Here is a 27956-nt window from a genome sequence, read left to right on the forward strand (position 1 = left end):
ATTGTTAGCTTTGGGGTTACCTGAAGTCGCAAGTGTATCGTGACCGACGGACATCTCTAGGGATGCTGAAAGACAACATCCGACGCCAATGTCTCACCACAACTCGGGACATGCTTTACAGTGCTGTTGACAACATTATTCCTCGACTACAGCTATTGTTGAGGAATGATGGTGGACATATTGAGCATTTCCTGTAAAGAACATCATCTTTGCTTTGTCTTACTTTGTTATGCTAATTATTGCTATTCTAATCAGATGAAGCGCCATCTGTCGGACATTTTTTGAACTTTTGTATTTTTTGGTTCTAATAAAACCCCATGTCATTCCAAGCATATGTGTCAATTTGTACACTCGACAGCAAAAAAAAGTGGGTTACCCCTGAATTCCAACGTGTAGGCTGCACCTGAATGTATGCAACCAACATAGCATATCTGTGTTGCACATAGTCGCAACCCTCCACAGTACAGTCGTTGCAAGGTACACAATGGGTACCGCTAGAGACTACTAGAGAACACCAGTCTTTATGACAGTCCGTCCAGATGTAAAGTAACACCACGATAGTACAGAGGAGATCAGACAGTCCTTAACGTTTGTAAACTAAACTTAATGACAATAAGTGACATTTCAAATGTTATGGGACAACTAGTTTTGTCACATAAATCGTTTAGTAATCCTTAGGCACAATTAAATATTTGAGACAGTATATGGATTTATAAAGTTGTATGGCAATTGGAAACAAGTTCTTTGCTGTCTAAAAGGTTTACCCAACACATGCTGAACATCGTTCAACGTTCAATGGTGAGTGGTTTCGCATCAACTTTATGTAATACTAAGCAGTTAAAAGAAAACGTGATTAACGGCGACAACCACTCTACGGAAATCCCAACATTAACAGCGAATCACAAGTAATATCATTGTTCACATTACTCATCAACAGTTACTTGTACATGAAGTTGTACTTTAAATGACATGACCAACGTCTTCGTTCTGGATCCGGATGCAAACCCAGAACGTAAAGCCATTGTTAACCAAGCAAAGCTTTGTGCCTTAACGAGACTCGATCACTAGGCAGAAAAAGACGTCAAATATTGACGTTTGCACCAGTATCAGTTATCAATTCTCAACTTGAACGTAAATGACGATAATGTTTGTACGAAAGCAGGAACCCTAACATGACAATTACCTTGTTGGTAACTAACCTCGAAAGACGTTGTATAGTGTTGCATTGTCAAGGAATAAAGGATGCACATGTTTAAAATTGAAATGCCATCATGGTAATGCTGGGGACAAGGATGAAAACCCAGCACCTAATCGGATTGTTGAATAAGTACGTAAAATCAGAATGTAGATATCACAGTTTGTCACCAGTAGTGGGGTTGGAACCTTAAATGACGACTAAAGTTGTATTGCCTGACCGGGATTCGAACCCGGCGCCTACCGCCGTCGTTGTTTAACCAGGAACAGACGAAAAATGTCCAATGTTGGTCCACCATCAGCGACATGTGCACACGTTTAACTAGAAATAAGGTGACGAAAACGTCTATGCTGACTGAGAGTCGAATGCCGCACCCATGGTTGTGAAGACACGTTAATAATCAGCTTCATATTCAGTAGTAGCTAGGAGTAGCATGTTTAGTTGCAAACCTTAGGGCCTTACTCATCCCTAGTAACGTGTTGCCTAATATCTGCGATATCATGATGTTAATTTCCAAGTGGATTGACTGCCGTAAAGCGCAATGTTCTCTAGTAGTCGTGTATGATTGAGATGTAAATGAAGTGCCTCGGCAGAAAGTAATTTCCGTCGTGCAGCACGTATTGTTTCAGAGACACTGAGCACATGTTATAAGTGCACAAAACGTGTATTATATACTAAGTATATACTATTATTTTTAGAAGCTGCCGCCAAACCTGTGTACTTTTACATTCCGCTTAGTTGTCGTGGTTGAATACAGGTTTTCTTAAGGCTACATCTAATGCACAGCGCTTACAAGAAAGTATAGTTTCCTGCGTCGTACTATTGCTAGCTAGGTGAAATATTTTGTGGTAGCTATGTTTAAAATGAATGTATTTTTGAAAGTATTGTTCGTCAAATATTTGAATAAATCGTCAACTGTAGGTGTGCCTGCACACGTTATAGCATAATAGCTGTAGCTGTGTTAGTTTGTACTACAGACTTGGGTAGGTTAGGTGTAACTTTTGATCCTTCAAGGGGTGATCTTGGCCATGCGGCCCGGGTCTGTACTAGCCGCGGCTCGCGAGCTACGGGCCAGCCAGGCTGGCCGAGGCGAGACGCAAGTGAGCGAGCTGGCGGTGGCGTTGGTGGGCCAACAGCCCGGGACGAGCCAGCACGGCTGCGCCGCATGCCTCTGCCTCTGCCGCTCCGTTTGGCGTAAATAAGTTTACCTCCTCTCCTGGCATCAGTATAAGAGCGGCAAGCAGAAATACACATTAGGCTGTCTGCCGTAATGGCTCACTGGGAGAGGTCTGTTCGAGGTAGAGTAAAAAAAATGGTTCAAACGACTCTGAGCACTATGGGAATTAACATCTGAGGTCATCAGTCCCATAGAACTTAGAACTACTTAAACCTAACTAACCTAAGGACATCACACACATCCATGCCCGAGGCAGGATTCGAATATGCGACCGTAGCGGTCGCGCGGTTCCAGACTGAAGCGCCTAGAACCGCTCGGCCGCTCCGGCCGCCCGAGGTAGAATCGTCGCTCTCATTGAGGAAGGAGGATATTCCATCAGAGAAGCTGGCAGACGATATGGCGTACCACATACCACTGCAACGAGATGGTGGAGGATCTGCCTTGAAAGAGGCACCACCAACAGGGCTCCTGGCTCAGGCAGGAAGAGAGTGATCTCACAGCAGGAAGACAGGGACCTAGTGTCTAGGAGCAGAGAAAATCCCTTTCTGAACGCGATCCCCGGCTCTAGTGACACGATTCGCCGAAGGCTGAGGGACGCTGGACTGCATGCACGACGATCCGCCGTGAAACAAGAGCTCAGCGAAGACAACGTTTTATACCGACTAGCATTTGTGGAGCTCCATCTGAGGGTGTCGTGGGACAACGTCATTTTCACTGATGAGAAGGTGTTTTCCACCAATAACGACGGTTCACGAATCGTTTACAGTCCGCAAGGGACTCGCCATCGACGCGAATATGTAACCACGACGAGAAGAAGTGGCCGGCCATCTGTTACCTGCTGGGGTTGGAATTCTGCGAGAGGGGCGGGAATTCTTCACAGGATAGAAGGAACTCTGGACAGCGCGCAGTATGCCCACATATTGGAAAATGTGATGCTTCCGTCAGTTCGAATGCTGTACGCGGAAGGGGACGTCACACTGTAAGAGGACCATTCTCCCATTCACAAGTCTGCATTTGTTGAACAGCGGCTCTCCACGACTGCAGTCAACGTCATAGACTGGCCGCCACGGGCGGCTGATGTGAACTCCATGGAAAACATGTGGGCTGAGGTCGCCAGAACATTAACAGAGAACTGGCCACGAAACCAACCAACTACTGCGGACGCTCTTTGGGGCTGCGTCCTGGAAGCCTGGGAGGAAGTTGCTTCTTCAGGCTGTTACGTCCGACGGCTTATACATTCTATGCCAAGACGCGTGATAGAAGTACAAAATAATGAAGGATTCTGGATAAAATATTAGAGTTCTTAAAATGTTTTGTTATGTCTTCTTTTTCGTCATTTTTCCTCACTGGGAGCTAGTGGAAGATCGCGTGGCAACAGAAAAGTTTGAGTTGCCCTTTTAATTCAAGTGGGTTTCTTTTGAATATACAGTTTGTTAAGTATTCTATTTTGATTTCATTTATACCCTGTCTACATACTTACAAACTAATCAGCGTAGATGGACTCTGTCACAGTAGTTTTTGTTATTTCAAATACGTCTCTCTCTTCCCCTCCATCCATGAATACACCCTCCGTCCTCCACACAATACGCCAACGATTTCATATTATGTTTACTCGCCACGCGGTATGAGCCGAGCGGTCTGAGGCGCTGCAGTCATGGACTGTGAGGCTGGTCCCGGCGGAGGTTCGAGTCCTCCCTCGGGCAGGGGTGTGTATGTTTGTCCTTAGGATAATTTAGGTTAAGTGGTGTGTAAGATTAGGGACTGATGACCTTAGCAGTTAAGTCCCATAAGATTTCACACACATTTGAACATTAATGTTTACTCGTTGTTAATATCTCTTCTATTGTCTCTCACACACTCTCTCTCTGACACTATCGCCGCAAGTGCCCTTCTATTACACTCCCCCAAAACTTTGTAAACAAATCTAGCGGTTTCCAATGACGCTTCATTTTCTCTTTTAATTGCTGCTGTCTTTACTCTCTATCATTCCTCTCACCACCTATGAAACCGAATTCTTTTATCTCTCCTTCCCTATAACCCATTCTTCGTTCTGAGAACAGTCCTTCCTTATCTCTATAAAACGAACTGTGGCACACATCTAAGTAAGCAATACTTTGCAAGCATTTCACGCTTATATTTTGCACTTCTGAACTTCTATCCATTCCCAGATCCCGCCCTCCTTCCTGTTACGCGTCCCTTGACATCTGCATCTACATCTAAATAAATACTCTGCAATTCATAATTTTGTGCTTGGCAGGGGTTTTGTGGTCTGGTGGGTTAATCTTGTATTGATGTGTAAACCGTGTAGGTTCACATCTCACGTCAGGCGTAGATTTTTAACACACGCAAGTAGCTCTCCTTCACCCCTAGTAGCGCCAAGTGCAGAACGCCAGTAAGCTCCGTAGTTGAATATCCGCAGTAAAGATAACATCCCTTCGCTGCCGACTGGGCATTCGTTTGAGCTGTGGCAGATGGAGAAACCCCGTAAGGCAGAGACTCTGTCACCAGCAAACCGTCGTAAACTAGAAAACGTATTTCATTTAATGAACCAATGACCATGTAAGTTCACAAGGCTCTTACTTTATTTGAAACTGAGACGTTAAAAATTGTGGTGCTGGACTGGGATTAGAATTCGATTTCACTGTGTTCCCGAAGATTGCAAACTCTTCTAGGCGTCCCTGAAAGGCACCTATCTGGTTTCGAATCCTGATCAGCACAAAATATTCATTATTTCATTTCGAGCCCTAGCATGTGCACTCCGAACTACTGGTGAAAAACAGTTGCATTTTCAATGTCTCTTCGTGCCTTGTCAGTTGTAACGTGTTCGTTTCAACTCACAGCCACATGATGAGCTTTTAATCACAACATAACAAGATCAAACGTTTCCTTACATCTTTTCAAGTTCAAACACTCCTCTCCATCCTGCTGGTGAAAACGGATTTGGATTTAACGTTGTGTTCGTTGTGATCACCAACGACGACATGTTGTGGATTCAGCTTCAAGCCAGCAGAGTATTTTCCATCACATCATTGAAAGTACAAACATGCCATTCCTAGCTATTATTGGAAAAGAATTTGATAGGTAAAGTGTCTTCATGACCACGTTTGCGGGGTTTGAATTCCATTCAGCACAGAACTTATCGTCGCCTGATGTCTAGCAAAACATGCGCCCATCTCGCTACTGGTGAACCAATAATAGCTATTTATCGTCTGTTCCTGGCTAGAAAACGACAGTGCTAGATGCTGGGTTCGAATCCCAGTCAGGCAAAAACAATTCTATCGTCAGTTAAGGTTCCAGTGTCACTGCATATTTCTTTCAGTTACCTTCTGTGCTACACTGTACCAGTTCTTTCGGTCAAAATTTAATCGGGCTACGTTAGTTGGCAGTGACACATCACGCGAACGTTATTTTCGTCCTCAAGTTTTTCAAACCAGTGTATTTTGCGCATGGAGTAGGAATTACAGTCCAGGGATAAGAAATAAAAACTCTGAGGTTTGCTGATGACATTGAAATTCTGTTAGGGACAGCAAAGGATTTGGAAGAGCAGTTGAACGGAATGGACAGTGTCTTACAAGGAGGATATAAGATGAACATCAACAAAAGCAAAACGAGGATAATGGAGTGTATTCGAAGTAAATCGGGTAATGCTGAGGGACTTACAATAAGAAATGAGACACTTAAAGTAGTAAAGGAGTTTTACTATTTGGGCAGCAAAGCAACTGATGATGGTCGAAGTACAGAGGATATAAAATGTAAACTTTTTACGGCAAGGAAAAAGTTTCTGAAGAAGAAAAAATAAATGGTTCAAATGGCTCTGAGCACTATGGGACTGAACTTCTGAGGTCATCAGTCCCCTAGAACTTAGGACTACTTAAACCTAACTAACCTAAGGACATCACACACATCCATGCCCGAGGCAGGATTCGAACCTGCGACCTCAGCGGTCGCGCGGTTCCAGACTGTAGCGCCTAGAACTGCTGGGCCACTACGGCCGACTCTGAAGAAAAGAAATATGCTAACATTGAGTGTAGATTTAAGTGTCAGGAAGTGTTTCCTGAAAGTATTTGTATGGAGTGTTGCCATGTGTGGAAGTGAAACTTGGACGATAAACGGTTTAGACAAGAATAGAAGCTTTTGAAATGTGCTACAGAAGAATGCTGAAGATAAGATCAGTAGATCACGTCGCTAATGAAGAGGCACTGAATAGAATTGGAGAGAAGAGGGTTTTGTGCCATAACTTGAATAGACGAAGGGATCGTTTGGTAGAATATGTTCTGCGACATCAGGGGATCACCAATGTAGTCTACTAAAGAGACTGCTTACACCACGCTTGTCCGACTTGTTCTGGAATATTGCTGTGCGGTGTGGGATGGATCCGCATCAGGTGGGACTGACGGATGACATCGAAAAAGTACAAAGAAGGGCAGCTCGTTTTGTATTATCGCGAAATAGGGAGATAGTGTCACAGACATGATACGTGAATTGGAGTGGCAATCATTAAAACAAAGGCGTATTACGTTGCGACGGGATCTTCTCATGAAATTTCAATCACCAGTTCTCTCCTCCGATTGCGAAAACATTCTGTTGGCACCCACTTACATAGGGAGAAATGATCATCACGATAAAATAAGAGAAATCAGGGCTTGCACAGAAAAATTTATGTGCTCGTTTTTCCCGCGTGCCGTTCGAGAGTGGAACGGTAGAGAGACAGCTTGAAGGTGGTTCATTGAACCCTCTGCCAGGCACTTTATTGTGAATAGCAGAGTAATCGCGTAGATGTAGTATTGAAGGGAAGCGTGGAGGGTAAAATTGTAGAGGGAGAGAATACACTAAGCAGATTTAGAAGGATGTAGGTTGCAGTAGTTACTGGGAGATGAAGAGGCTTGCACAGGATAGAGTAGCATGGAGAGGTGCATCAAACCAGTCTTTGGACGGAAGAAAGCAACAAAATTAGTAAAACAACATTTTGTGATAATTAAATGAACATGTTTACTTATTTCACCTGTCTGTTTATAAATGAAATCCGTTAAAACGAGCTCTGAAACATTTTATTACTAGGATAGAAAAGTGTTTGGGCCCCGATGTAGCATATATGCTGCATACCCTAATATTTTGGTGAATCATACAGTGTTCTTAAATTTAGTGTTTTAATGTTTATTTGTTGTCGCAGAGCAACGCATTGTTCACCAACATACAATTCTCGTCCATAAACTCTAGGTTTAGGACTGAGGAAGTTGGAAAGACTCGTCTTGCAACAAATACCTGGAAATGAAGAGATCGGCACAGGAGAAAGCGAAGCTGCTGTTTGCAACGAAGCTGATGAAAGTCTAAAGATAGCGCGCCGGGGCAGGCAGCAGCAGATGTTACGGAGGAGTTGCGGAATGTTGATGCGACGTGTGATGTGGCATGTGGCGTGTGGCGGCTGGAGCTCCAGCGCCAGCTGCTGGAGCACGTGGCGGCGACTGGCAGCTGCAGACCAGCAGGTGTCTCTGTGCTTCTGCCTGCCTGCCTGCCGCAGCTGCTTGGCCTAATGCCCGCGCCGCTACCTGTACCTCCTCCGCTAGCTCCAGCACCGCCTGCATCACACTGCCAGGCTCTTTCTGTCAGCGCTGCGGCTCACGGCAAGGCTGGCATTTTTAGTGAGCGATGACAGCCGTTTGACGAATTCCGATTTTCCACCCTCCGAAGTGTTGGCCTCTGTTGCCGAACGAGTGAGATGTGTGAGCATCACGCTGAAGAAACGGCTTCGATTCGAGATACTATAAAGAATTTTTCCTTGGTGGCGAGCTCGAATGGGTTTCATTCGGCCGTGTGGTGACAACTGGCGAGCTACTAGCGAGAAAAGCGGCGGATCCGTTTTCCAATGTTGACATTAACGAACGGGAGAGTGGCGATGTATATTAGTAAACTGTTGTCCCGGAAGCCAGGACGACTTACAGGTTGCTATCCAACGGCTTCCAGGGCAACAAAAATTTTACTTTCAGTGTTTCGCGTGATTATTAACGCAATTTAAACTGTCGTATTCTACTTATCAACACGTATAATCTTATGGTAAAGACAACTATTACAGTTGGAAACTGTCTTGAGGCAGCACAACTGGTGGTGCGCAAATAGCCAGACTGTATTCATCTACAGCTACATCTACATCTACATCTACATGGACATTCTGCAAATCAAATTTAAGTGCCTGGCAGAGGGTTCATCGAACCACATTCTCAATTCTCTATTATTCCAATCTCGTATAGCGCGCGGAAAAAATGAACACCTATCTCTTTCCGTACGAGCTCTGATTTCCCTTACTCTATCGTGGTGATCGTTCCTCCCTATGTATGTCGGTGTCAACAAAATATTTTCGCATTCGGAGGAGAAAGTTGGTGATTGGAATTTCGTGAGAAAATTCCATCGCAACGAAAAACGCCTTTCTTTTAATGGTGTCCGTCCCAAATCCTGTATCATTTCTGTGGCACTTGAGCAAGCAGTGAAGGAAACATAAGAAAAATTCGGAGTAGGTATTAAAATCCATGGAGAAGAAATAAAAACTTTGAGGTTCGCCGATGACATTGTAATTCTATCAGAGACAGCAAAGGACTTGGAAGAGCAGTTGAACGGAATGGATAGTGTCTTGAAAGGAGGATATAAGATGAACATCAACAAAAGCAAAACGAGGATAATGGAATGTAGTCGAATTAAGTCGGGTGATGCTGAGGGAATTAGATTAGGAAATGAGACACTTAAAGCAGTAAAGGAGTTTTGCTATTTGGGAAGCAAAATAACTGATGATGGTCGAGGTAGTGAGTATATAAAATGAAGACTGGCAATTGAAAGGAAAGTGTTTATGAAGAAGAGAAATTTGTTAACATCGAGTATAGATTTAAGTGTCAGGAAGTCGTTTCTGAAAGTATTTGTATGGAGTGTAGCCATGTATGGAAGTGAAACGTGGACGATAAATAGTTTAGACAAGAAGAGAATAGAAGCTTTCGAAATGTGGTGCAACAGAAGAATGCTGAAGATTAGATGTGTAGATCACATAACTAATGATGAGGTGTTGAATAGGATTGGGGAGAAGAGACGTTTGTGGAACAACTTGACTAGAAGAAGGGATCGGTTGGTAGGACACGTTCTGAGGCATCAAGGGATCACCAATTTAGTATTGGAGGGTAAAAATCGTTGAGGGAGACCAAGAGATGAATACACCAAGCAGATTCAGAAGGATGTAGGTTGCAGTAGGTACTGGGAGATGAAGAAGCTTGCACAGGATAGAGTAGCATGGAGAGCTGCATCAAACCAGTCTCAGGACTGAAGACCACAACAACAACAACTCTCCCATATTTCGCGATAATACAAAAGGTGCTGCCTTTCTTTGAACTTTTTCGAACTACTTGAGAATGAGAGCATTTATCGACTTCCAACATACTTTACTTACAGTTGTAAAACATTTACGAAATTTTTACGTCGATGATTCCCCCCCTCCCCTCCCCCCAACGAAAGACGATTTTCGCAGTCAGACTTCACATGACGTTTTAATTTATTACTTGTTTTCTACCGACTCTACTCGCAACATAGTTTGCAGACAATATCCATGTATACCACTGGAGTTACCAGCAAAATTATGTGTTGTCGGACGCATAATTCTGGAGATATGACGTCACAGACATTTAGACGAGTGAAAACTTGATTTTGTTTAAAATGAAGCGGAAATTACCCATATTAATACAGTATTTCATAATGCAAGCAATTAACGACTTCCTCCAAACTAAAAGCATAATTTCAAACCATTTCTAAACTTTTTCTAGGTTACAAGCTTGACGTCAAACACTTGACGCATTAAATCATTTGTAAAGCAATCAGACATTCGACGCTGTTTTGGGAGCATTTAGGCATGGGAAAACTGTGGTAGGGAAGGCAAACGGTCGACTTCTGTTTAGTGGGAGAATTTTAGGAAAGAGTGGTCCAACTGTAAAGGAGATTGCATATAAGACGCTGGTGCGACCTATTCTTGAGTACTGCTCGAGTGTTTGGGATGCGTACCAGGTCGGATTGAAGGAAGATATCGAAGCAGTTCAGAGGAGGGCTGCTAGATTTGTTACCGGCAGGTTCGAACAAGTTTTACGGAGATGCACCATACGGTGCGTGGCGGAGGGTACCTCGTACCACAATTAGCATCTCTCCCTGTTCCACTCCCAAACAGAACGAGGGAAAAATGACTGCCTCTATGCCTCTGTACGAGCCCTAATCTCTCTTATCTTATCTTTGTGGTCTTTCCGCGAAATGTAAGTTGGCGGCAGTAAAACTGTACTGCAGTCAGCCTCAAATGCTGGTTCTCTAAATTTCCTCAGTAGCGATTAACGAAAAGAACGCCTCCTTTCCTCCAGAGACTCCCACCCGAGTTCCTGAAGCATTTCCATAACACTCGCGTGATGATCAAACCTACCAGTAACAAATCTAGCAGCCCGCCTCTGAATTGCTTCTATGTCCTCCCTCAATCCGACCTGATAGGGAATCCCAAACGCTCGAGCAGTACTCAATAATAGGTCGTATTAGTGTTTTACAAGCGGTCTCCTTTAGAGATGAACGATTCTGCTCCCTGCTCCCGCCAGCATACATCGCGTATAAGGACCACGACGATAAGATACGAGAAAATTTAGAGAACCGGCATTAAAGATAACTGTCGAACGATTCTGCTCCCACCTACATACATCGCGCGTAAGGACCACGAAGATAAGATACGAGAAGTCAGGGCTCATACGAAAGCGTCCAGACAGTCATTTTTTCCTCGTCCTGTTTGCGAGTGGAACGGGACGGGAAATGACAAGCAGTTGTACAGGGTACTCTTCGCCACGCGCGTAACGGTGGCTTGCGGATTATCGATGTAGAGTTCCTTTCTTTAAGGAACAGGGAGTTTACTGGTACTGGACTGAGACAATGTTTCCCTAGAATTTAGAGCGGGTGAGGGAGGTATTACCAGATGAAAAGTTGTCGGTCGGAACTGGCGCCCACTTGGCAGCGTGGGCGTATCGACCGCGGGGGGCCGGCTGCGGGGTGAACGAACGGCCGCCAGGACGGGACCACTGGCCACCACTTCCGCGCGACACACGCGGGTGGCCTGGTGCGCTTCACCGATCGTCATTCAAAAGTCTCCGGCGGGCGCTAATTCCGCAGACTCACGCCACGCTCGTCGCCTCTGCGAGAATCGCCCAAACAGCGAACGAAACGACTGCTTTACCTGTGCAGCTATTTTCCGACTACTGACCCACAATGCAGAAGCAACAATTATCGCCTTCGTCTAGATTCTCTACTGCCTGTGCCGGCCGCGGTGGTCTAGCGGTTCTAGGCGCTCAGTCAGGAACCGCGCGACTGCTACGGTCGCAGGTTCGAATCCTGCCTCGGGCATGGATGTGTGTGATGTCCTTAGGTTAGTTAGGTTTAAGTAGTTCTAAGTTCTAGGGGACTGATGACCACAGATGTTAAGTCCCATAGTGCTCAGAGCCATTTGAACCCGTTGAACTCTACTGCCTGCCTAATGTCGAAGCTCTGTTTCAGCTGAGTTCGCTATTAAGTAATTACGGGAAATAGTCACGGACTGTAGCAATGATACAGATGATGCAATCCAACGAGCGGAGGACATACACTGTCTTTTGGAAAGAAAAATGGTTCAAATGGCTCTGAGCAATATGGGACTTAACTGCTGTGGTCATAAGTCCCCTAGAACTTAGAACTACTTAAACCTAACTAACCTAAGGACATCACACACATCCATGCCCGAGGCAGAATTCGAACCTGCGACCGTAGCGGTCGTGCGGTTCCAGACTGTAGCGCCTTTAGCCGCTCGGCCACTCCGGCCGGCGTCTTTTGGAAAGCATCCGGGCACTAATATGGTGTGTGTCTACCCTAAACCTCTATGAAGACTTGAACTGGGCTGGGGACACTTTTACTGAGATGCCCCATTGGCATAACAGGTGCAGACTGTCGTTTTATGGCCGTAGCTCTCTGACCAGTGGTTATCTGGAAAATTGTGCGCGATTCGACGTAACCTACCGTACTCCGACTTTATTATTATGTTGTTTTTCTCCGTTCTTTGTAGCTGCTGCCGCGAATGATCACACCACCAAAGTTGTTTAAGAGCAGGCTGCTAATGTAGCAGAACTACAAGCCGAAGTGTCGCTACTTTTGGAGATGCTCAGCTACACTAATCGCCGACAGCTATTAATAATGAAAAACAATCGAATAATGAAGGCGCGGGGTTGATGTAGAAGCGAAGGTAGGATTGAGAAGCTCATAGAACTGTGCCGGAGTCCGTGAAGCCGCCTTACGTGGAAGGAGCGCGTGGCTGAAGGGACAGCGCGCCGCCACGGCCTAGCGACTAGTGTGGGGCCGGCTACACTCACCAGCGTGGCGATCGCGCCGCAGATCCCGGCTAGCATCACGACCGCCACCTGAAAGCAGCACACCGCGACCCCTGTAGCAGCCGCCGTCCGCCGTCTAGCACACTAGCCGTCTACCTCTACTCGCTCAGCACCCGCTCTGGCTGGCTCGTCTCATGCAAAGCACGGGGCAACACCAATACATCAACGTACCCACCTGCTCTAACAACGGCAGGGATCCACTTACATCATCAAATGTCGTTGTAAAGCCGTCCTAACATCGGACGCCGGCCGTGGTGGTCTCGCGGTTCTAGGCGCTCAGTCCGGAACCGCGCGACTGCTACTGTCGCAGGTTCGAATCTTGCCTCGGGCATGGATGTGTGTGATGTCCTTAGGTTAGTTAGGTTTAAGTATTTCTAAGTTCTAGGGTACTGATGACCACAGATGTTAAGTCCCATAGTGCTCAGAGTCATTTGGACCATTAACATCGGACGAGGCAGCTGACGTTGGCGTGGACTCGGACAGGAAGGGAAAGCCATCAAGCGCCTGTGTCACGTGCGACGTGCTGGTCAAAGTGATCTGCAACTGCTGCACTTTCTGTCGACTTATCTGGCTCCCAAACCACGCAGTTTATTTATGAAAATGGGCACACATAAAATTCATACGTCAGCTCTATTAAAACGTACATTTCCTCTCTCGTTGATATCCTAGCCATGTCGTTCTGCCAGTAGCATACATACTCAATATCCATCAACATTTAACTTAATATAAAAGTTATAATTCGAAAATTGCTTAACCGCTGATATAACCTTCCTGGTCAATTTATTACAACAAAACATTCCAATAATGCCTCGCTTTCTTCAATGTTCTGGTGCTTTTAAATCGCATATATTCGTAGGATCTAACTTATAATGTAATAAAAATTGCTTCAAAGTACACTACTGGCCATTAAAACTGCTACACCAAGAAGAAATGCAGATGATAAGTATTCATTGGACAAATATATTATACTAGAACTGACATGTGATTACATTTTCACGCAATTTTGGTACATAGATCCTGTGAAATCAGTACCCAGAGCAACCACCTTTGGCCGTAATAACGGCCTTGATACGCCTGGGCACTGAGTCAAACAGAGCTTGTATGGCGTGTACAGGTACAGCTGCCCATGCAGCTTCAACACGATACAACAGTTCATCAAGAGTAGTGACTGGCGTATTGTGACGAGCCAGTTGCTCGGCCACCATTGACAAGACGTTTTCAATTGGTAAGAGATGTGGAGAATGTGCTGGCCAGGGCAGCAGTCGAACATTTTCAGTATCCAGAAAGGCCCGTACAGGACCTGCAACATCCTGTCGTGCATTATCCTGCTGAAATGTAGGGTTTCGCAGTGATCGAATGAAGGGTAGAGGCACGGGTCGTAACACATCTCAAATGTAACGTCCACTGTTCAAAGTGCCGTCATTGCGAACGACAGGTGAACGAGACGTGTAACCAATGGCACCCCATACCATCACGCCGAGTGATACGCCAGTATGGCGATGACGAATACACGCTTCCGATGTGCGTTCACCGCGATGTCGCCAAACACGGATGCGACCACCATGATGCTGTAAACAGAACCTGGATTCATCCGAAAAATGACGTTTTGCCATTCAGGTTCGTCGTTGAGTACACCATCGCAGGCGCTCCTGTCTGTGATGCAGCGTCAAGGGTAACCGCAGCCATGGTCTCCGCGCTGATAGTCCATGATGCTGCAAAAGTCGTCGAACTGTTCGTGCAGATGGTTGTTGTCTTGCAAACGTCCCCATCTGTTGACTCATGGATCGAGACGTTGCTGCACGATCCGTTACAGCCCTGTGGATAAGATGCCTGCTAGTGATACGAGGCCGTTGGGATCCAGCACGGCGTTGCGTATTACCCTCCTGAACCCACCGATTCCATATTCTGCTAACAGTCATTGGATCTCGACCAACGCGAGCAGCCCAGTAGTGTACTTAATATACAAGCTGTAGTTCGAATATTGCTTAACCGCTGATATGACGTTTCTGGTCAATTTATCACAACAAACCATTCCAATAACGTTGCGCTTTCTTCAATGTTATGGTGCTTTTAAATAGCATATATTCGTAAGATGTAACTTATAATGTAATAAAAACTGCTTCAAACTATATTCTTATTTTATACACAGCGTAGACGTCAGCTCTGCTCTGTTATTGTAAAACCTAAATAATTTTTCGCTTTAAGATGTCTTACTCCTCTTATGGACGAACACTAAACTGAAGAAATAATAAAGTCGCTTCGATACATTTGCAATTTCTCTCGAAAAGAAAGCAAAACAATAGAAATAAAGATCATGAAGACACAAGAGCACAAAAGCCACTAGTATAACAGTGAGCGCGGCGAAGAGAGGTTGACTTTCGAAGCCTGCAGACGACGTCACTCTCAGCACTTGCTTCCCGAGAAATCCTTACTGTGGCATGACGTGGCGTTATGGTCCGTGTGAACACCGTCATTTGAAATACATTGTGGGTTGTTTTGGCGTAACTTGACGCGACGGCGAAAACTGGCCTTCACTCTGGATATTGAACGTATGCAGAAAAGGGCAGCACGAAAGGTCACTCGTTTGTTTGAGGACTGGGAGAGTGTCACAGATATGCTGAAAGAAATGAACTGACACACATTTGAAAACAGACGCAAACTATTCCGAGGAAGCGTACTCCCAAAGTTTTAATAACTGACTTTAACTCGTGGCTCTAACAAGAGAACCTCCCCATCGCACCCCCTTCACATTTAGTTATAAGTTGGCACAGTGGATAGGCCTTAAAAAACTGAACACAGATCAACGGAGAAAACAGGAAGAAGTTGTGCGGAACTAGGAAAAAAATAAGCATAATATACAAATTGAGTAGTCCATGCGCAAGACAGGCAGCATAGAGGATAGTGTGAGCTCAGGAGCGCAGTGGTCCCGTGGTTAGCGTGAGCAGCTGCGGAACGAGAGATCCTTGGTTCAAGTCTTCCCTAGAGTGAAAATTTTAATTTTTTTATTTCCAGACAATTATCAAAGTGCAGGCACTCACACAAAATCAACTTCACTCTCCAAAATTCCAGGCCATGTTCAGATTTGCTTGGACATATGCAGGATTTGACGGTCTACACACCGAAAAATTTGAAAACGTTAAAAACATATGTTTTGACAGAGCACAGGGAAAACTGAGCGACTGTGAAACTGTTGCATTCATTTGTTGCAGTTTATGTGACAAACTCTTATGTTTTCATCACGTTTTTGGCAGTGATTATCATATCCACAAGAAAACCTAAATCGGGCAAGGTAGAAGAATCTTTTTACCCATTCGCCAAGTGTACAAGTTAGGTGGGTCGACAACATATTCCTGTCATGTGACGCACATGCCGTCACCAGTGTCGTATAGAATATATCAGACGTGTTTTCCTGTGGAGGAATCGGTTGACCTATGACCCTGCGATCAAATGTTTTCGGTTCCCATTGGAGGGGCACGTCCTTTCGTCTACTAATCGCACGGTTTTGCGGTGCGGTCGCAAAACACAGACACTAAACTTATTATAGTGAACAGAGACGTCAATGAACGAACGGACAGATCATAACTTTGCGAAAATAAAGAAAGTAAAATTTTCCCTCGAGGGAAGACCTGAACCAAGAACCTTTTGCTACGCAGCTGCCCACGCTAACCACGGGACCACAGCGATCCTGAGCTCACCTCTCCTTGATGTTGCCTATCTTGCGGATGGACTAGTCAGTTTGTATATTTTGCTTATTTTTTTCATAGTTCCATACAACTTCTTCCTGTTTTTTCGAGTGATCTGTGTTCAGTGTTTCAAGGACTTTCCACTGTGTTAACTTATAACTAAATCTGAGGGGGTGCGATGGGGAGGTTCCCTCGTAAGAATATACTACAAGGTGGTTATAATTAAAGAGCAGCTACTCACAGACGTCCAGTGTGGGGTGTAATTACTGCATGACAGCGAAACTTGGTGGATATTCTAACTTGTTAAAGCGGAACTGATATATGACGCAACAAATTGTTTGAATTTTGGCCACCAGGTGCAAATCTGGCGCTGTGAACGCGAGAAAGACGTGTTGAAATATTTCCATAAGTGATAGATTAGGAATGGGACGTGAGCAAAAGAGGTCAAACAAGCGAGAAAGGCATAATATTGATTTTATTATTAACCGTTCCTCCCAGAATTTTTATTATGCGCATCAGAGACGTCGACGAGATGCTGTACAGCGCCAGAATTGCAGCTGGTGGCTAAAATTGGAACTAATTTTTCCGGTGTAAATTGGTTCAGCATTAACGCATTAGCATGTTACCAAGTTCCGCTGCCATACGGTAATTACAGCCCACACTTGGCCTCCGTGAGAAGCTGCCATTTAATTATAACCACCCGGCACATACAACCCTGGAAACATCGCTACCGTAGTGATCGTGAGAGAAAGTTAAGATTAATTACAGCGTACATGGAGGCTTTTAAACAGTCATTGTTCGCACGCTCCATACGTGGATGGAATTCGAAGAAGCCCTAAGAATGACAATAAGTACGATGGGCAGTACCCCCTGCCATGCTCTTCGCACTGATTTGCAGAGTATGGATGTAGTTGGACATATAAAAGTACATTCGCGAGTAAATGGTTGCTTCCCTCTGTAGCACGTCCACGAAGTAACGCATGCTACTGCGGTTACCTTCCCATAGCAATACCTGTTATCGCTAGAACAAACGGTTTTCAGTTACATCGGATTTTTTTTCAGCACCAGTTTAACCTGGGTGTTAAAACCGCTCGAAATTACCGGTTTCAGAAATAACTGATCTTCGGTTTTTTATTCCTATTATTTCATTTAGTAAACATAGATATCTAACGACGATTGAAAAATTTTGCGTTCCTAAGTTTCAAGGCACATAGAACCAAAATATTAGATTAAACAGGCAAAGAACAGAAAACTTAGTTCGTCCATCTTCGCTGTTTTTCTCGAAAAGTGATAAATGATTGAATATTACAACAACAAAAAAGAAAAAAAAAACAGTATTCTCCCACTGATTCTAATTTTTTGAAACTTTGCTCAAAAAACTTGTTGTAATCGAGGTTCATACCACTATTTGTATACTACGAAGAGTCAGCGCTAACTAATCCTCGACAGTAATAGCGAGAAACTACTATATAGAGCAGATGGGCAAGTCTCGCATATTACATGCAAACGCGTGGTATCGAATAAGCCACGCCCCAAGGTCTCGGCTGTGATGTACCATTTCTTACGCCTTGTATTTGTTGCTCGTTTCTGCCAGCACTGTTATTAGAAAGCGCTGACGCCTTTCCCCAAATTCTATAATAAGGCAATATTTCAAAGCAATGCAAATTTTACTAAAGAAATTACTCTTTTTTTAAAGAAGGTTTATTTAAAAAAAGAAAATTATACAACTGCAGGTAAGGCTAATTGATATTTCGGTATTTTTTATCCGGTTAGTAGTAAGAATGCGCCTGTTGTAACTAAGATTTTATGTTGACTATGGTACAAGTATAGCACCATTCTTATCCGTCATCTATCAGAGATCATTGGAACGCAGAAAGTTCCACGGGACTGGAAGAAGGCCCAGATCATAGCAATCTATAAAAAGGGTAGAAAATCGGATGCACATAATTACCGGCCAATTTCACTGACATCGATTTGTTGTAGAATCATAGAACATATTTTGTGTTCAGACATAATGACCTTTCTAGACTCTGAGAAGCTCATCTGCAGAAACCAGCACGGTTTTAGGAAACAGCGGTCATGCGAGACACAGATGGCCCTCTTTGTGCATGATATACGACAGCCTCTAGATACCGGCTCCCAGGTTGATGCCATATTTCTCGACTTTCGAAAGGCGTTCGACTCAGTTCCGCATTGTCGCTTGCTACAAAAAGTGCGCGCTTACTGTCTATCCAATGACATATGTCCAACCGGATAGAAAGTTTTCTAACAGACAGGGAGCAGTATGTTGACCTGAACAGGGTGACTTCAACAGAAACAAGCGTAACTTCAGGTGTGCCCCAGGGCAGCGTAATAGGTCCTCTGCTTTTTACGATTTACATAAACGATCTGGTTGATGGTATTGACAGCGGCCTTAAGACTGTTTGCCGATGATGCTGTAGTCTACAGGAAAGTAGTATCACACGAAAGTTGTGAACAAATCAATGAGGATTTGCAGAAAATGCGTGGTGTAATGACTGGCAGTTATCTCTCAATATTAGTAAGTGTAACCTACTGCGTATAACAAGGCGAAAATCCCCATTAACGTATGAGTACAAAATAAATGCCCAGTCCTTGGAAGCGGTAACATCAGTCAAGTATCTGGGTGTGACTATTCGAAATGATCTCAAATGGAATGATCAGATTACACAAGTAAGGGGTAAGGTGAACTGTAGATTGCGGTTTATTGATAGAATCCTGAAGCGATGCAGTCCTTCAACAAGGGAAATAGCTTACAATACGTTAGTTCGTCCAGTCTTAGAGTATTGTTCGTCTGTGTGGGACCCTTACCAGTTGGTTCTGATTCAAGAGATTGAGAAGTTCAAAAGAAGAGCGGGAAGATTCGTTACTGGTACACTTAGCCATCGCGAGAGCGTTACAGATCTCATAGAAAGTTTTAAGTGGGACACACTTGCACACAGACGACGCGCTAAACAGAAGCTGCTGCTCACTAAATTCCGAAATCCGATCTTCACCGAGGATGTAGAGCATATATTATTATCACCAACTTCCAAACCGCGTAATGATAATGTTGTGGGTTGGCAGGAGAGCCAACACCGGTATGAGAGGAAGCCGAAAGGCACGCGTTTTAGCTCACGCAGGCTGGCGTGAGGTCTGGAACAGGACAAGGAAATTAGACTGTAGAAAAAACTGACGTAGCTGGTGGAATACTTAACTTTAATCCATAAATGGTGAACGTCGCTCTTGACGGTACATGTTTTACAGCATCGATAGTAACTGGTAATGGCGCCTTGCTAGGTCGTAGCAATTGACGTAGCTGAAGGCTATGCTAACTATCGTCTCGGCAAATGAGAGCGTAATTTGTCAGTGAACCATCGCTAGCAAAGTCGGTTGTACCACTGGGGCGAGTGCTAGGAAGTCTCTCTAGACCTGCCGTGTGGCGGCGCTCGGTCTGCAATCACTGATAGTGGCGACACGCGGGTCCGACGTATACTAACGGACCGCGGTCGATTTAAAGGCTACCACCTAGCAAGTGTGGTGTCTGGCGGTGACACCACAGATCATCATTCAAAGATAAGGAAAATAAGAGCTCGTACTGAGGCGTTCAGACAGTCGTTTTTCTCTCGCGCGATCTGCGAGTGGACCAGAGGGCCGCTTGGTGACTAGCGGATTATACGAGGGCAGTTCAATAAGTAATGCAACACATTTTTTTCTGAAACAGGGGTTGTTTTATTCAGCATTGAAATACACCAGGTTATTCCCCAATCTTTTAGCTACACAACACTATTTTTCAACGTAATCTCCATTCAATGCTACGGCCTTACGCCACCTTGAAATGAGGGCCTGTATGCCTGCACGGTACCATTCCACTGGTCGATGTCGGAGCCAACGTCGTACTGCATCAATAACTTCTTCACCATCCGCGTAGTGCCTCCCACGGATTGCGTCCTTCATTGGGCCAAACATATGGAAATCCGACGGTGCGAGATCGGGGCTGTAGGGTGCATGAGGAAGAACAGTCCACTGAAGTTTTGTGAGCTCCTCTCGGGTGCGAAGACTTGTGTGAGGTCTTGCTTTGTCATGAAGAAGGAGAAGTTCGTTCAGATTTTTGTGCCTACGAACACGCTGAAGTCGTTTCTTCAATTTCTGAAGAGTAGCACAATACACTTCAGAGTTGATCGTTTGACCATGCAGGAGTCACAGCTGTGCACGGCCGGCCCGCACGAGGGAGATCAGACAGTCTTGCTTGACCTTGCGGCGATGATGACACACGCTTTGCCCAATGACTCACCGTGCTTTTGTCCACTGCCAGATCACCGTAGACATTCTGCAAGCGCCTATGAATATCTGAGATGCCCTGTTTTTCCGCCAAAAGAAACTCGATCACTGCCGTTGTTTGCAACGCACATCTGTTACAGACGCCATTTTAACAGCTCCGTACAGCACTGCCACCTGTCGGAAGTCAATGAAACTATACGAGACGAAGCGGGAATGTTTGAAAATATTCCACAAGAAATTTCCGGTTTTTTTAACCAAAATTGGCCGAGAAAAAAAATGTGTTGCATTACTTATTGAACTGCCCTCGTATATGTAGATGTAGATGTAGATGTAAGACAAAACAGATACCGAAAGATACTTGTTATTCGGAATTAAAATACCGGTGTCGGTTTTAACCGGTCGGTTTTTTCCACCTCTACCTTCCCACGTCCATAGCCTGGCTATCTTTCGGTGTTTACAGCAGGCTCGGGGAGCTATATGGGAAGGAAGGCTACGAGCGAGAGTGCTTATTAGGAGAAGGCAGCGACCCTGGCCGTGAGACTGTCGCTGCCCCCGGCCATGTTTACCCGCTGTTAGGGGGCAGATTCCCCGCCACTGGCTGCGGCGCCGCTGCTTTGTAGCGGAGTGTAATTTGGGCCGGCCGGTAATTAAGAACTAGCTGTGAAAATTGCCGCCGGTGTGTCGTAAGGCGGCAGTGGGACGGGGCGAGCAGCAGGACAGCGGGACAGAGGGAACTGGTTTGTCCGGCGGCCGTGCAAGCATAGGCGCCGGCCGGCTCCCACGCGTCTCGCCGGACAGCCCAGCAGCCGCACTACACGTGCGCGCTCGCACTGCACCACGCCGCAACTGGCGAGCGTTTGAAAGTGCATTCGCCGTCTGTCCAGAAGTTTCCGAGACTGGTGTACGTCACTACCGTGGCAGCTTCAACTCACAACTCTAAACAACAGTTGTGAATTCGACCAATCAGCTGTGTTAAGCAGTGGGGAACACGTGAGGCAATACTGACCCTACGACATATCTTAGAAGAAAGATTAAGGAAATGCAAACCTACGTTTCTAGCGTTTGTAGACTTAGAGAAAGCTTTTGACAATGTTGACTGGAATACTCTCTTTCAAATTCTAAAGGTGGCAGGGGTAAAATACAGAGAGCGAAAGGCTATTTACAATTTGTACAGAAACCAGATGTCAGTTATAAGAGTCGAGGGACATGAAAGGGAAGCAGTGGTTGGGAAGGTAATGACACAGGGTTGTAGCCTCTCCACGATGCTATTCAATCTGTATATTGAGCAAGCAGTAAAGGAAACAAAAGAAAAGTTCGGAGTAGGTATTAAAATCCATGGAGAAGAAATAAAAACTTTGAGGTTCGCCGATGACATTGTAATTCTGTCAGACACAGCAAAGGACTTGGAAGAGCAGTTCAATGGAATGGACAGTGTCTTGAAAGGAGGGTATAAGATGAACATCAACAAAAGCAAAACGAGCATAATGGAATGTAGTCGAATTAAGTCGGGTGATGCTGTAGGAATTAGATTAGGAAATGAAGCACTTAAAGTAGTAAAGGAGTTTTGCTATTTGGGGAGCAAAATAACTGATGAATGTCGAAGTAGAGAGGATACAAAATGTAGACTGGCAATGGGAAGGAAAGCGTTTCTGAAGAAGAGAAATTTGTTAACATCGAGTATATATTTAAGTGTCAGGAAGTCATTTCTGAAAGTATTTGTATGGAGTGTAGCCATGTATGGAAGTGAAACATGGACAATAAATAGTTTAGACAAGAAGAGAATAGAAGCTTTTGAAATGTGGTGCTACACAAGAATGCTGAAGATTAGATGGGTAGATTACATAACTAATGCGGAGGTATTGAATAGAATTGGGGAGAAGAGGAGTTTGTGGCACACACCTTTACTAGAAGAAGGGATCGGTTGGTAGGACATGTTCTGATGCATAAAGGGATCACCAATTTACTACTGGACGGCAGCGTGGAGGGTAAAAATCGTAGAGGGAGACCAAGAGATGAATACACTAAGCAGATTCAGAAGGATGTAGGCTGCAGTAGGTACTGGGAGATGAAGAGGCTTGTACAGGATAGAGTAGCATGGAGAGCTGCATCAAACCAGTCTCTGGACTGAAGACCACAACAACAACAAGTAGTGGGCGTGTGGCCGTGGTGTTTCAACGTTGTTGTGTCACAAACCGCTATGGAGCAACATCTCCGAATCAAGTGTTCAACACATTCTCCAGAATGTTTTGAAAAAGAGGAAAGTGTGTCAAAAGTTCCTCCCGCAGACTTTAACTCCTGAATAAAGACGACGACGCGGAGACGTCTGGCACGACTTGATTCGAACACAAAAACCATACACTCTTTTCTGGTAAATATCATCACTGGTGATGATATTTGATGTTATCAATACGGACGGAACAGAAAACGACGGACTGAATTCACATGAAAGGTCAACGCTTTGACGACATGACCGACTTTCGAGCGTATTTGACGCGCAAGTTGAACAACATAACAAAGAAGAACTTTTCTGACAGTTTCACATGATTGTACGGACAACTGAAGCACTTAAAACTCTGTCTTAACTCTTCCTATTGCCTATTAAGTCAGACTCGAAGCTTTTTGGACTGACGGGACATGTTATCGTTGGACATTTAACGTGCAGTCAAATGGGACAACTTCGCCTCGTGGGACAACTTTGCTAGTTTATACACATCAATTATTCTGGCGCTCCGCAAAGTTTCAGCACTGACCAGTAGAGGTGCCACAGTTTACACTGCAAGTAGAGGACATTTTATTGAAATAACAATGAGCATTTAACAACGAGCATTTAACAATGGCCCAAAAGCGCGTTCTCAACAGTGTCACATGTTTACAGGTCTCGGTCCTGTAGGAGATGATTTTTTTGGTAGTCTGCAAAAATATCTCGCCCTTCTCATTGATTCAAATCAGAGTAAAAATTATTGTTGTGCTTAACAGAGCATGTAAGTCTCTTTCAGAATCAGCTTTTGTTACATTGTTATCTTGTTGTTGTTGTTGTCTTCAGTCCGGAGACTGGTTTGATGCAGCTCTCCATGCTACTATATCCTGTGCAAGCTTCTTCTTCTCCCAGTACCTACTGCAACCTACATCCTTCTGAATCTGCCTAATGTACTCATCTCTTGGTCTCCCTCTACGATTTTTACCCTCCACGCTGCCCTCCAATACTAAACTGGTGATCCCTTGATGCCTCAGAACATGCTCTACCAACAGATCCCTTCTTCTAGTCAAGTTGTGCCACAAATTTCTCTTCTCCCCAATTCTATTCAATACCTCCTCATTAGTTATGTGATCTACCCATCAAATCTTCAGCATTCTCCTGTAGCACCACATTTCGAAAGCTTCTATTCTCTTCTTGTCTAAACTATTTATCGTCCACGTTTCACTTCCATACACGGCTACACTCCATACAAATACTTTCAAAAACGACTTCCTGACACTTAAATCTATACTCGATGTTAACAAATTTCTCTTCTTCAGAAACGCTTTCCTTGCCATTGCCAGTCTGCAGTTTATATCCTCTCTACTTCGACCATCATCAGTTATTTTGCTCCCCAAATAGCAAAACTCATTTACTACTTTAAGAGTCTCATTTACTAATCTAATTCCCGCAGCATCACCCGATTTAATTCGACTATTGCTGTTAAATGTTAGTAATTATAAATAAATCAGTAGCATTGGTGACTTTTCACTGTCATAAGCAGTCTTCCGTCTAGCGACCTATAACACACAAGCTGTTACGCGATTGCAGCGCCGTTCCATAAGGCAGCCGTGACTCATGTAATAGCTCATGAGCTGGAAAGTGTTCGTAGCGTCGGTACCGGTTAACGGGACTCGACTGCCGAATGCAGGGTCTTTTCACTGTGCAAACCGTGGCACGTTTCTACAGCTCCAAGGGTGCTGTGCGCTCTTGACTGCAATCTTGTACTCGCGTATCACTGTAAAAATAATTTACTACAGGAAAGTGAACTTGAGAAATTTTCTATCAGCACTTCGAAAACGAGCGATTTTGTTGGTTTCAGTGAACTTCACTGTACTCGTTGACCCTGTTACACCGTTAGTACCTATTACTTGCTACGTTCGGGAAGAATGTAGGTAGCTCTATCGCTGGAGTCCATCATCAATCTTCAATGAATCACTACTGTTTCACACAATACGTACACAAGTGCTGTCAAAACTGGTTTTCTGAAGATAGTAGGGGAACGTATTACTTCCTCTCATGAACGACTCGCGAAATTACCACGACGAGAAGAATCAAAGAAATTAGAACTCACTTGAAGATTTATACACACTCCACAGGCGCAGTTAACGAATAGAACAGAAGAAAGGGAACTTGCCAGGTAAAATAAATGCATAAATAAATAAATAAATAAATAAATAAATAACCGAAGTATGAGAGCCACCCTGCGCCGAACACCGCAGTGTGCCTTGAGGAGTATTGATACAGATGTAGAGCAAACGATTTTCCAATACCGCTATGGGTGGTCATGTAAACACTCAAGTAACGATTCTGGGAATGAAATGCTAGCTGCCTCATTCCAGCTTTCACAATCGGTTTTTCTTGGAAACGCTCGCCGGCCGGAGTGGCCGAGCGGTTCTAGGCGCTACAGTCTGGAACCGCGCGACCGCTAGCGTCGCAGGTTCGAATTCTGCCTCGTCCATGGATGTGTGTGATGTCCTCAGTTTAGTTAGGTTTAAGTAGTTCTAGGTTATAGGGGACTATAGACCTCAGAAGTTAAGTCCCATAGTGCTCATAGCCATTTGAACTATTTTATAAACGCTCAACCGCACTGAAGTATTCATGGGAATCTCAGCTTGTTACTTGTTTTCTGAAATTTGCAGTGACTTATGAAGTAAACACGGTGTCCGAAAAGAAACGGTCAGCACTCAGGGATACGACAAAAACGACCATTTGAAGCAAAAAAGTCTAATAAACGGGCTCTAAAATGCATACCTTAGCAGCTGTGAGCACTTCTTTATGTAAGATACTACGAAACAGCCGGCCGGAGTGACCGTGCGGTTCTAGGCGCTGCAGTCTGGAGCCGAGCGACCGCTACGGTCGCAGGTTCGAATCCTGCCTCGGGCATGGATGTGTGTGATGTCCTTAGGTTAGTTAGGTTTAATTAGTTCTAAGTTATAGGCGGCTGATGACTTCAGAGCCATTTAGAGCCATACTACGAAACAAATCTCTTCTACTTAAAGCTTCTTGCTTTTCATAGTCTGAGATGTGATAGTATGGATCAAAGCAAGAAGAAAAAAACGCCAGTTATCATGGCCTCAAAAGTGTATACCTTAAGATCTATGAGCACTTGTTCATATTCGCTGTTATGGAAGACAGCTCTTCTGCTGAACAAATGCTCATAGTATTTAAGGTATGTGTGTAGATCCCATATTTACTGGACCATTTTTGTTGTTTTGGTCCGTACTACCTCCTCCCAAAGTGTGGAAAGCATAGAGCTAGCAGTAGAACAATTTGTTTCACAGTATCAAAGATGAAGAAGTGCCCGTAGCAAACCCCATGTTTTCTAGACCTTTTTGCTTCGAGTTATCGTTACCATCATATTCTTGACTACTGATCATTCCCCCTGGGGCACTCTGTATGTATCTAGACGTAGCTGTGCAACTATAGGAAGTCTTAGTGCACTAGCCACGGCTGCTGCCAGCTTGTCTTTAAATACTTATAGCTGCCTGCTCGATCAAAACGATCCTGACTACACACAAAGTTCTCGAAACAAGGAGCGAGGAGGTGTGAACCTTCACTCTGACTACAGCCGTAACGTCACAGTTGCAGTGACGCACTGTGAGCTCACAGCTCACATCTCACTTGTTACATTACCGAAGTATCGCCAATGACATGTTGAAAGCACAGACGATATTTTTGACTTTTCGTGTAGTCCTTGTTAATTGTAAAGGGTTTTAATTAAGACTCTGAGTCTATGATCAGTCGCACTCTTAGTAAAATACAGCTTTCAGGCAGTCTGTGAGCCGTGCGTACCTGGAGCGGCTGGAAAAGACTACCCGTGAGAATTATGTCTCCCGGTTTGCGTACCGAACCGGCACTTAGGTGGGAGTCACCTAACTTCATTTCGTTCAACGAGATAGTTTTTGAGAGACTCATGACATTTGTTTGTTATACAAACATCACACAGTAGCCTGAAATGCAGCCCATGTAGCTGATACAAAATCGAATGAAATGAATCAATTACAGTGACGGTTATCCATTTCCCTTCCGGTCGGAAACCACCTAACTTAAGTTTCGAACGTCAGTGTTCTTGCATCACGAAATCAGGAAGGCAGGGACGCGGACATACGATTTTCTTACTTTTTAATCCAGTATTTATAAACGGACCTTTTAACAAAAAAAAAAAAAATTCCAGGTTCGATTGTCTCACTGATTGAATGCTTGCTCACGTGACGAGGAATACAGGCGGAGGGGTGATGTCGTCAAATCGTACGTACTCTGGTATTTGTTGTTGTCGTCTTCAGTCCGAAGACTGGTTTGTTGCGGCTCTGCAGTTTATCCTGCACAAGCATATTCATCTCTGTATAACTATGCAACCACTTGACCCTGATTATTCTGGTGTTTACATCTCAGTTTCCTGCACGCAACGCAGATGCTGTGATGGTTGCCTACCCCTGCGTCAGCGCCATGTGTTTGCCAGCACGTTTAACACATCGCTCAGATAGTCGGTAAACTGAGTTCGAGGGAAACAAAAATAGCTGCAGAGATTTTTCTTCGCGAACAACAACTTTGCAGAAAGAAATACAGTGAACGGGAATGTCAGCCTACAGTTTCTCTCTTGGAGGAAATTATGGTTAACTGAGAAGTCATCTGTGATAGGCCTGTTGCAAAAGGGGTAGATGATATATATACACACACACACACACACACACACACAAGAAAACTGAACCAATATCCGCGCAAAATAGTTTAGTTCAAAAATTTACGAAATTAACTATGGAATTGCTAATAATCAGTTCTGCGAGTACTGTATTTCCCACAGTTGCTGCCGGCCAGAGTGGCCGAGCGGTTCTAGGCGCTACAGTCTGGATCCGCGCGACCGCTACGGTCGCAGGTTCGAATCCTGCCTCGGGTATGGGTGTGTGTGATGTCCTTAGGTTAGTTAGGTTTAAGTAGTTCTAAGTTCTAGGGGACTGATGACCTTAGAAGTTAAATCCCGTAG

General features: G+C 44.5%; 1 protein-coding gene across 2 annotated transcripts in view; it reads right to left on the bottom strand.

Annotated features, from left to right (window-relative positions):
- Positions 1–27956, bottom strand: part of LOC126188868 (dual specificity tyrosine-phosphorylation-regulated kinase 4) — a 642300-nt gene that overhangs the window by 480675 nt on the left and 133669 nt on the right. Inside the window, exon 2 of one of the 2 annotated variants that reach the window (XM_049930522.1) lies at positions 12758–12805. The exons of the other annotated variant lie outside the window; for it this stretch is intronic. Coding sequence (XP_049786479.1) covers positions 12758–12805 — 48 coding nt within the window. The remainder of the gene's footprint in view (positions 1–12757; positions 12806–27956) is intronic. 2 annotated transcript variants of the gene reach the window in all.

The sequence above is a fragment of the Schistocerca cancellata genome, chromosome 5 (assembly GCF_023864275.1).
Source record: "Schistocerca cancellata isolate TAMUIC-IGC-003103 chromosome 5, iqSchCanc2.1, whole genome shotgun sequence".
In the NCBI taxonomy this organism is placed as follows: Eukaryota; Metazoa; Arthropoda; class Insecta; order Orthoptera; family Acrididae; genus Schistocerca; species Schistocerca cancellata.